Source organism: Ziziphus jujuba, chromosome 1 (assembly GCF_031755915.1).
Source record: "Ziziphus jujuba cultivar Dongzao chromosome 1, ASM3175591v1".
Classification (NCBI taxonomy): domain Eukaryota; kingdom Viridiplantae; phylum Streptophyta; class Magnoliopsida; order Rosales; family Rhamnaceae; genus Ziziphus; species Ziziphus jujuba.
Window position 1 is genome coordinate 21,550,566 of NC_083379.1, and position 11,320 is coordinate 21,561,885.

The 11,320-nt window shown below is 32.6% G+C and overlaps 1 protein-coding gene across 1 annotated transcript; it reads right to left on the reverse strand.

Annotated features, from left to right (window-relative positions):
• Window positions 1–1,205: 1,205 nt before the first annotated feature.
• LOC107424879 (splicing factor U2af large subunit A) lies at window positions 1,206–10,256 on the reverse strand. The gene is made up of 18 exons (XM_048480066.2): window positions 9,931–10,256; window positions 9,237–9,412; window positions 8,883–8,996; window positions 8,454–8,521; window positions 7,821–7,891; window positions 7,696–7,737; window positions 7,529–7,588; window positions 6,812–6,872; window positions 6,563–6,675; window positions 5,419–5,534; window positions 5,227–5,325; window positions 4,981–5,056; window positions 4,698–4,786; window positions 3,956–4,022; window positions 3,768–3,866; window positions 3,471–3,552; window positions 3,069–3,136; window positions 1,206–1,741 (listed from the first exon to the last, which is right to left on the reverse strand). Exons 1-18 carry the CDS (start codon window positions 10,018–10,020, stop codon window positions 1,604–1,606), a joined length of 1,629 nt encoding a protein of 542 aa, XP_048336023.1. The 5' UTR covers window positions 10,021–10,256; the 3' UTR covers window positions 1,206–1,603.
• Between the last annotated feature and the right edge of the window lie 1,064 nt (window positions 10,257–11,320).

An 11,320-nucleotide genomic window follows, 5' to 3' on the forward strand; every position in this document is an offset into this window, starting at 1 on the left:
TAAAGGAGTTGTGTTCAAATTTAGAATTTGGAAGATTTTAAAAATATTTAAGAATTTAGAGTTATTTGATTTATATTTTAAAGAACTTATACAAGTCTAATGATATTTAATTCAAATTGTAACGATAGTATAAAAATTTATTAAAATTCAATTGTATTTAATTAGGACTTCATAAAATTATCTACAGGTATTCAAAAAGCCATTGATTTTAAAAAAATTTAAAAAATGATAGATTTTAATAGATTTGAAAAAATTTTAAAAGTAAAATTGTGGAGAAAATTATTAGTATGAAATTCAATCTTTATATAAAAAATTTCATTGGATTTTTATAAATTCTTTATGAGTCTATGGAATTCCATAATAATCTATTAAATCTTTAAAGTTTATAACTCATTTTTAATCCATTAAATTCTAAATTAAATACACTTTTTCAATATCACCAACCCTTTATTGGAATTGAACTTAAAAAAAAAAAAAAAAAAAACTACTACTTTGATTTACAATAGTTGGTTATTTATATTTTTTTCATATTGACTTTTTGAGTGTAAAAAAGAAAGAGGAGGAAGATATTCTCTTTCAATGTAGCAAAAAGAAAATTGATATTCTCTTTTAGGATTATTTCCCTTTTTTTTTTTTTTTTTTTTTTTTTACTTTTTTTATTATGGATACATTCTCTTTCAGGATAAGGTATCACTATCATAGACTTTTCCCACAAAGAGTGCTTTAATATAATATATATAAATATATATTTATATAACCTTAAGCCAATCTTTTTGCTCATAATAACCTTAAGCCATATCATTTTGTCCACCTTCCAATTTTTACATCAATATAAATGAACAACTATAATTCAAAAGTACATGAAACTTACAAGATAAATTATTAACTGTTCATTTATAAACCGTTTGTAGCTTCACATCATCTATATATGAGTTACATTAAAAAAAAAAAAAAAAATTTGTTTCACATAAAAAAGTTATTAGCCAAATAAAAGACCATTATGCTAAAGTTCTTGATAAATTACGCTAACTAATAGCAACATACCTTTTTATTTTTCTTTAGAAACTATTAGCGACAGTTAAGTTTGGTATCACAAAACTCAAAATTTATTTTGGGGAGAGCATATTCATACAGTGATTTAATATTGATATTTAACGCCACAATGGATAGCCAAAAAGGGCAAGTGAATGAAGGTAAAACAGGTAGGCAGCAAAGTAAAAATTGAATTACCACCACATTCAATATTGAATGAAGCTTCGTCTTTCTACAAGGCACATTGTAAACAATAAAAAAACAGATAAAATATAACATATATATCTAAAAACACTTTAATTGACTAAGGCTGCCCAAGCCAACCGACCGTGTCAAGAAAAAGGAGATAAATGCACTTCATCTAACGTATATGCAACGTACGTTCCCTGATAATAAGAGTTACATATCTAATAAGCTCTATTTTCTTTGTTTCTTCCCTTTTTCAAATTAATATATAGTTTTTTTCCAGGATAAATGATACTCATTTGATACATCAAGCTATTTTCCATTGTTAAAGGAAAATCGAGGAACAAAAAGTAACAAAATAAATAAAAACTATGCCCTAGTATTCTTATGCACTATAGTCCTGGCTATAATATCTGTCTTCTGGATAAAAAACAGCATTCACGATGTTGCCCCCGAATTTTCTTCTGTTAAGTACATTCCTCGCATTGGCGCAGCCCACAGTATCAGAATATTCCAAGAAAACCTGAAAGTGAAACCATGAGATGATATATGAACACTTGAATTGTGCATATAACTAATTTAAGCTGAAAAGTGAAAGGAACACTCTGGTCAGGAAAGTGGAAAAATGAAAAATTAATAATAAAAAATATAAATTTTTCCAAGAAAGAGAAATAACCCAAATTCTCATTTCCATACGTAGATACAATGAAATAACAAAAATGAAAGATGTTCCCTCCCCAAACATATAATCAGTCAGAAGCTCAGTAAAATAAAGCAATGGACAACCAGATGAATAAAACTGTACGACACAAATATTGAGCAAGCCTCCAATTTGGACGTTGAACATCTCCTCTGGACCCTTGGATACAATCCGCAGTCCAGACACAAACTATTTCACTGAAAGAAAAAGAGGAAGGAATGTCAAAACCAGAGTATCCACACCACATCCTTCTCCCCTTTTCTTTTTACTCTGGGTCTCTCTCATTCTGCTCTGCAACCAAAATTTAACATCTCTCATTTGTTCTCTCTTTTTTCCCTCGTAATTATATGCCAAGCTAGCAATTTGGACATATATTTATACAATCTACTGAATGCAATTTATACCCCAAATTCCAGAAGTAGATTTCATGTTCTGCAACAAAAATTACACCTCCTTTCCTCCTTTCTCTCTCTTCTGCTATAAAGAAATCGAAGCCAAACCAAAATAATGCTGGAAGAGTTAATATCTAAACTCAGCCTTGTATATTCAGAAGCTTGAATTGGTGGTTCAGACATTAGAGTGCCATCTAAAAGTCTAGCCACTGACAAAAAAAAGTGAGAACAAAAGAAACAGAGAAGCTTTATGCTTCTTCCTTTTTCCATCCTTCGGATATGTCAAATTTGGAAAATATGGGGATGGGAAACATCTAGAAAAGTAGAGAAGAAAGAAGAAACCAACTACAGACAACAAGAGAGATCGAGTGGGACAATAGGGGATCAGAACACATCTAGGAGGAAAGAGAGGAAATAAACTACAGAGAAGAACGAGAAAATGAAATAAAGATATTTTCTCGGAAATGAAAAAAAAAAAAAAAGAAAAAAAAAATTGTATTTGTACCATGGATTCAATCTAATGATCCAGAGGACATGTTCCAGTTCCAGATAGTTATACTATCTGGACAAACATATTAGAGCCTTGCTCTACAAATATCATAACCAGAAGCACAATAACCAAATGTTCAAGGTACAAATTATATGTAAAACTAATAGATCCAAAAGCTTTTCTTTCAAAAAGAGGAACGCATGAAATATTCAACAAACCAAGGGCAGGCAGAAACTCAAAAATTGAATGCAGCACATTGATTAAATACCTTTCCAACACCAGGTATCTGCTCTCCATTTTGACTTGGGCGAGGTATGATGACATTCACCACAGTTCCTAATAAATTCAACAAAAACATTCTCAGACAAATAATAGCAATACTTTCTAATGCATTGAACTCAACACTATCTCTCTATTCCATACTAGAAATAATAACTGAGATTGGATTACTCATATATTTTCTCATATTTATGTCTTCTAAAAACTCCCAGACCCCAAAAATTACATCAATTGAAAATGCATTTTACAAGCCTCCATCAGCTAAGTTAAAATTTACAGTTCTGACATATATGCTTAGTTAGAAAGGGAAAAAACCACGCACAAACACACAAAGTTATAAGTAAAAGAATGACCAGGATAGCAGAAAACAAAAATCGTGTACTATAATTACCAAATTTGTTACATTCATCTTTCATGTCTTCTAATATTTCTTCATACTCTACATCATCTCCAAGTTGATCAGCAGTAATTGCCTTCATGGAAGAAGCACAAATCAATCAATCAAAGTCCATTGATCATTAAGCAGGATACCAAGGTTTAAAACTGAGAAAATCAAGATTTAAAACCTCAAAGCTGAAATTAAGAATCCTCAAACAATATATATAACAAAATGTATATTCATATAATGAGACAGTGTGTTTTACTTGCAACTTGCAAGGTTATCTAGTACATCAAAGGCTAATACTACCTCAGTCAAACATAAAACCCGGGTAGGACTTTCTGCATTTTCTATTTCTGCCATTCTTGCTTCAGGAAGATTTACACCACCAGCTTGCAAAACCATTTTCTACAACTCATAAAAGTCAGCAAGTCTAGAGCGTAGTGACAAGACCATCAAAAGCAATAAACAGGAGGCAAAATATAGGCATAACTTGCCTGCATGGCTATATGCTGTTGGGCCTGTGCGAAAATATTTTCCTGTTCTGATCTGGACTGTCCGGTACTGTAAAAGTCCATCCCGACAAGATTTCAAGCATTGTATATGGGATTGAAATATTTTATAGCAACTTACAAATGCAAATTGACACTTGATTTTAAAATTTTAAAGTCATAAAGAAACAAGCAAACCACCTATCTTCTTGCTAGTAAAAATAAATAAATAAATAAATAAATGAATAAAAAACAAAAACAAAAACCATTCTGATCTTCACAGTTCACAGCAAATCACAAAATATAACAACAAAACTCATAATGTTTCTGTTAACTAACAAAAGTAAGATAAAATATAAGAGAGAAATTCCCACTATCTTGAAACTCCAAAATCTAATCAGAATTAACTTTTTGCATCCTTGTCAAATGCACTTCAATTAAATTCATTAATACTTCTTCAAAAATAAATAAATAATCACAGAGAATCATCAACAGAAACAGCATAGCAAGAACTTACTTAATTCAAATACAACAGCAACATCTTCTTCAATCTCTTATAGATCCAATCAAATAATGGACATTTTGATTTAAACATAGACCTTATATAAACAGAAATCTTACAAGAATTGTTGTGCAAGAATAATAATACACAATTTCGGTGAGCATATAGGAAGAACATAAGTAGACATTGAAAAAAATTATTTCAGTTTTTCATCTGAGTAGATGTTTCTGATCAAAGAACACAAACCTAGCAATGGCACGTCGAACAGTAAGAGTTTTATCACCCATTTTCAAGCCATTAAGAGCACCACAAGCTACATCTGTCACTGTCGGATCCTGAAGTTTTTTGTGCATTAGCTAATCAGAATTCATGAGAACAGAACTCTTGAATTATAAAGCAATACAAATCCACGAAGAGAAGGAAGATGGTCATATAACCAGCTCTCAGTCACTCAGTATACTCAAGAACAAACATTACTTGTAAGGAGAGAGCAGTCAAATGAAAGAGGCTTTAAACCATGATTATTCACCTGATAGACACAGAAACCATATCCTTTTGAGTTTCCTGTGTCTTTATCCTTAACAAGGTCAAATCCACGAAGAGGTCTGCAGAAAGGTCTACGAGTAAATGGGTATTTCTAGATAATAAAACATGTGATTTAGATTTATAATAGTGAAACTTTTTCCTGGAGGAAAAAAAATGTCAACTTGAAAATTACAGAAAGTCACATATCCAAAAGAAGACAGGAGAGATGGTTGGTAATTTAGGCCCCTACCCAAAGGACTGTAACAACTCTCTTATCTGTTCTTCAGTGAAGTAATATGGAAGTCCACCCACAAAGATGCGATCAGGTCCCTCTGCTCCAGCCATTCCACTGTCAATCAAGTCTTGATTTAGTAAACCAGAAGATTTCTCAACCAACGTTAACATCGTTAATAAAATTAAGAAAATAAAAGAGCCAATTCACCCTGGTGTGAGCCTAACAGCAGCCAAGTTAAGGTGAGGACTTGGTTGGCTCGGACCAAGTGCTGCAGCTAATGTAGGATTGTAGTCCGTTGGCCTTCGCACCCTCACAGCAACCCCCTATCATAAGTAAAGAAATCATGTTAAATGAATATAGAGCTCCCGAGAGTATATGAAGTCCAAGTGCCACCCATGCTTTTCTATTTGCCTAACCACCAGATGACATAATGGTAGAGAAGGCAAATTTCTAAAAATGCAAGGTGATAGCATGTAAAACTGAATACTCATAATTGACCTGGTCACTTGACATTCTTGTATGGGTAACAAAGAAATACAGCATATTTCGATCTCATTTCCCACACTTCAGCCCCTTAAATCTAAACATCACGCAATATTGTATGATAAAAAAGCTAATATCAAATTTTAGGTAAACAGAACCATTTCATTACTCTTATAAAAAATGATTCATCTAAAAAAATATTAAGGCTAATCTGTTATATAGCATAAGAACAAATTAATGTAGTTGCTCAGTTCTTTTACCATTAACATATAAGCCTCACTGTTTCCATCTCAATAAATTTAACGATAGTGACAGAAAATAAGGAACATTTGGCAAGTACAAGCTCACAGTTAAAGAAAATTTGCAGTTTTAGGCAGCCATATCCATTGAATCAACCCAAGCAAAAAAGGAAAGTATTATCTCCAGTTACTTCAGCTGTCATTCACGCCAGTGCAAAACTAAATTCCCGCCTTAAAATTTATAATATTCTTAAGAACAAATATGAAAATGTTAATATTTCTTAGGAATTTTAATTGAGTTAGCTGATCAATTTCATAAGTTGGAAATATTAAAAATATGTGAGAAAAAATAAAAGTTGCATTGAAAAGTTAACTTCACCTAGATATACCCATGAAAATTAAATATATTACTAAAAAAGGTATACTTACAGGTCACTTCAAAGGTAAATCTTAGGGAAACAAATGAATTTGACACCTAGATGCATACTCCCAACCAACAGCCATGCCCAATTCCATGAAACATTAATCTCATCCTTGTTTATTTCCCATTAATTTGCTATGTCTATTACCTTCCTAATGCTATCAACAAAAAGCAAAAAAGTTGAACACAAGAGTCTCAGTTTTCATACCTCAAATATGATCCCATCTAATGCCATTGCGTTACTTGCTTCTTCAACAGTTCTCATCTCCACAAATGCAAACTTCTTCTCATGATTAATGTAGACATTAACAACAGCATCACCTGCAGATTCAAATGCCGGAATATGCACTACTCTCAAATATAAACCGTGAAAAACATAAGTGGTCAACTTGTTCAGATACTGAATCATGAACAAAAGCATGAATGTCACATACTATTAAAATTATAATATAATTACCTGGACCAGCGGCATTTCCTCCAATCGCAGCCATTACATTGCTAAAAAATGTTGCAATTGTCTGTTTCAGAAAAAGGGAAATCCTTCAGAGTGCAAATAACCTTAAAAAAGGGTAAAGCCACATAATCTATAAACCTTTATTAAAATTTTCACCCTGATTGTGTAATACGACAGTGCAAAACTCATATTTACATATTAGAAACACCATGCATCGAGGAATACGATACAATTGGCACAGGATATACCCATAAAAAATTAGACAAAGAATAGAGTAATAAATACGTACTTCCAACATACAAGAAAATCTGATTATACATGAGATGATAGTTTGACGAGAACACCTTAGAGTACTCATCCATCTAACTCTAATTAGGTTCTTTGTAAATATAAAAGGTACAAAGGACAAATTCAAGTCCATGTGTGATTATTTTTCAACCTAATGTTCTGCCTGTATTTACAATTAACATATAGTGTAATACTTTTTCTGAGTAATTAGGGCACAACACAACAGAAAGTATCAAAATAAAGAATTAATACTAAACTTGCAAAAGCATTATTCAAGTTGCTAGACTGAACTAGAAGGCATGTATACCAACCATAACTTCTTAGAGAGAGAGTTAATATTATGTTTGTTTTTGCAATCAAGTAACAAAAAGCATTCCAATCAAGCAAGGAAACTAAGAATTAGCAATGAGAAAAGAAAACCGAGAGTAAAACCTGCTCATTAGCCATAGGAGGAAGTCCACCAACATATACCCGACGTGCATGCCTTGTAGCCTAAAAGAGAAAGAAACAGATTTACCGTGAAATCCAATAAATAAGCATCGTAGTTATGAAATAAATCAATATCTATGAAAACAAACTACAAGAAGCATGAAATCTACCTGCTGAGTCATTGCTTGGGCTGGCGCCAGGGGAAGAGAAAACTGTAACATACAAAAGCCTCTTAAATACAAGAGAAAGCAGAACAGAGGAGCCCATAAAACTGATGCCAGAAGAAGATACATACTTGTGGCATCCCAAAAGGTAATATATTTTGTAACGTTCCTGGTGTTGATTGAGGAATGCCTGGCAACTGCCCTGTATATAAGGGAAATAGGCAAATAAAAGAAGTATGAGTTACAATCACTTGGCGACTAAAACAAGTAGCAAGTACAGTCAAGATAGAATATCCCATACCCTAGAAACGTCTAATTATTAAGAATTGAGCTATTTCATACCTACAGTATACCATCAAATAATAAAGTAAGAAAATGAGTTCCACTACAGCAGCGGCTGGGGAAATATTAGTAAGTCTACCAAATAGCTACTGTGGTTGGTTGAAGTCGAACAAGGTCCAGCTAATCGTTGCATTCTCCGATGAACATAAAAGCTACGTGGTCACGCGAACCCGACATTGTCTTCTTACGATACCATCAACACAAACATAAACAAACAACCACACACAACAACCAAACAACATAACAAGGACTTTCAGTTTCCATTGTAAACCATTATAAAAATATCTTCCAGCAGAAACACTAAAACAACAGAAGACTACAGAACTATTGAAACAGAACATTCTTAAAGCCTGCAATGAAAACTCTAGAGTTGGTTTTGTTTGGAAACATAAGTATATGTAGATAACAGCTTAAATACAGACCTGGACTAGCAGAACTGGGTAGTGAGGCCAAAGCAGGTGGTGCCATGTCAAAACCACTTGTTCGCTTGCTAGAAATGTATACATTTGCAGAAAGTTTAGCATGGATTAGAGAAGCTTTCAAAAGATAAAGAAACCAGCAGAAGACAGAACAACAGAGAAGATTGAGGAGCCCTTTTTAATCCTTGGGCTCTCTATCACAGTAGATAAAAATGAAACTATTCCTTAGATAAACTAAAGGAAGATTTATATTGGAAGTATCTGAAAGGATATTCTTGTACCAAACTGAATTAGATAGAAAAGATAAATGTTCCTTCGCAATGTTGATAACTGGAATGATAAGGGCAAATGCAGAAAGGAACAGAAAAAATTGTTGGATAACTAGTGAGGTAAATTCAGATTGAACGGTAAATCGAAGACTGTTGTATTTACCTTTTAGTACGAGAAGAAGAGGGTGATCCAGATTGGTTCCTAGATCTTTCCCTTGAGAAAGAAGGTGATCTATGTCTCCGCCTTCTTTCTCTATCATAGTCATAATCACGTTTTCTGGAAGTAACACAAAGAATTAATAATTACAATAATAATAATAATAATAATAATAATAATAATAAAAGATTTTGGAATATTTATAAATTATGGGGATGATTGGTCAATTACAATGGATTCTCATATTAACTCCCAAAGGGAACAGCCTATAAGGAGCATAAGATAACATCTTCTAAAATTCCTTTACAATTTACATCATATAGCAAGTGTAGTCACAGTAAATTTAAAAATCGTTTAAACCTGTCATGACTTCGACTTTGATGGTGATCATTGTCGTTACGCTTGTCTCTTCCTTTGTCAACTCTTACACTTCTACCATCCCTATAGTCCCTTGGATATGGATCTCGGTTTATTCCTCTTTCTAGGTCTTCCTCTCTATTCCATGACCTCTCATGATTTGATACATGAGAATTGCGCTGACGTAATTTAGATGCCAAGTCAATAATCAAATCCAAATGACTACTTAATATAAACCAAGAAATGGAGGAATTCCAAGATGTAACCTATATGCTAGAATCAACTAAATTATTTCATATAAAGTCTTCACTGCAATTTAGTTTTTGCATAGCTGCAAAAACAAAGGAGGGTAAAGGAATATAGGAGAAACTGGACCAACAATCATTCATTTCAAACACCGCCAAAACATTATATAAATCTACAGCAAAACTGAAGCGCGCAAAACGAACAGAAACACAATAAACATTAAAGAGTATACGCATATTCATGCAAAAACGAGAACGAAAAAAAAAAAAAAAAAAACTGTTTGAAAAAAGAAAGAGGAAAGAAATATATATATATATTGCGACAAATTAATCTGTTTCATAATCTAACCTGAAATACAGCCAAAATTACGTTGAATTGTACGAGTAAATAGCAAATGTAAAACAAAAATCAACTAGCAAACTGTCTAGACATGAAGATAGGAAAGGAAGACCTTGCGGTTGGAGTCACGGTCGTCGAAGGCATCGCCTACTTTGTTACGAAGAGAAACATATTCTTCGCCATTTCCATCGTAATCTGACATTGTATATCGACGAAAATTGAAACCCTAACCCTAATTTTGGGAAGTTTCTTTTTTTTTTTCTTTTGGTTTTTTTGATAAAACCTAATTTTGGGAAGTTGGATGAAAAGAGTGATAGACGATGAAATTGAAGGAGTTTGGTTGCATACAGTGTGCAGCGTTGTCTTCTTGGCTCTTCTGAAGCCGAAGCCAGTGTCTTTGAAATTGTTCCGTCTTCTTACTTTTCAAAGGTGGTCGATGGGTCATGGATGACCCTTAGACTGGGCTATTTTTTTTTTTGGGTTGTTGTTCCAAGTGCCCAGAATATTTCTCAGCCCAATGTTTTTTCTTTTTCTTTTTTTGTTTTTTAATATTTGTGGATCGACAAGTGTCGTTGAAAGTGTTTTTAATTTTTTTTAATTTAAATAAATTATTTAAATACAAACTATTCATTTTTTGTGCCTCCCATATAACTCAAAAAGGTGCTTTTATTGGGATAAATATACATCTCTACCACTAAAGCTAATCCACTTCATCGTTGAAAAGTTCTTTTTACAATATAGATTTATAAAAGGTAATTAATTCTATTTACACTACATAAATTAATACCTACGCTACATTCTATATAAAATCATGCTAAATTTTATTTTTGCTTCACACACTAATAAAATGTTTTTATTTTATCCTTAGATTTACTATATCTCTAATTTTCCTTGTTTGTCCAATTTTCTTGAACTAGATTCCAAAGGGGAGGTTAACTTTTGATGTGGGTTGAAGAACTTATGCATTACTTTTGATGTAGGTTGAAGAACTTATGCATTAATTTGGGGCTTTTTAGTTCACTTCTTTGCCCATTATTTTCTAATGGACTGAGAGCCATTGAAGAAGGAATAGACTTTGCAGTTGAGTGCGGATTCTATGGTGGACTTATATAGAGACTGATTCCCTCCAAGCGGTTTACTTGGTTCGTTATTCAGTTGAAAGCTTCAAGATGAAATGTTTTTCTCATTAAATGAGATTGTGGTAAAATTCATCGTTATTCTTCTTTTGTATTTAATTTCTCTTCGAATAATAGGAATGGAAATATGAAATATGGTGGCACATACACTTGCCTTTGAAGCACTTTATTTAAGTATCATGTTTGGGCAGAAATGCCCTATGTGGCTAAACGCATGCCCTAATCAAGATGTATCAACTTTTTCTTAAATCAATATTATCTTTTCTTCAAAAAGAAGAAGAAGAATAAGAAAATTCCCAATCAAATAATTTTGGTCTGACTGGTTTTTGAGCTTCATGATGTTGGATAAATGCAATTTTCTTATCT

Excerpts from the sequence above, each read along its gene's own strand:
- LOC107424879 (XM_048480066.2), bottom strand. The coding sequence starts at position 10,020 with ATGTCAGATTACGATGGAAATGGCGAAGAATATGTTTCTCTTCGTAAC. Across the intron at positions 7,892-8,453 it reads ACCCAGTTCTGCTAGTCCAG|GGCAGTTGCCAGGCATTCCT; the intron begins GTCTGTATTTAA and ends CCTTATATACAG. Across the intron at positions 4,023-4,697 it reads GTTCGACGTGCCATTGCTAG|TACCGGACAGTCCAGATCAG; the intron begins GTTTGTGTTCTT and ends GGACTTTTACAG.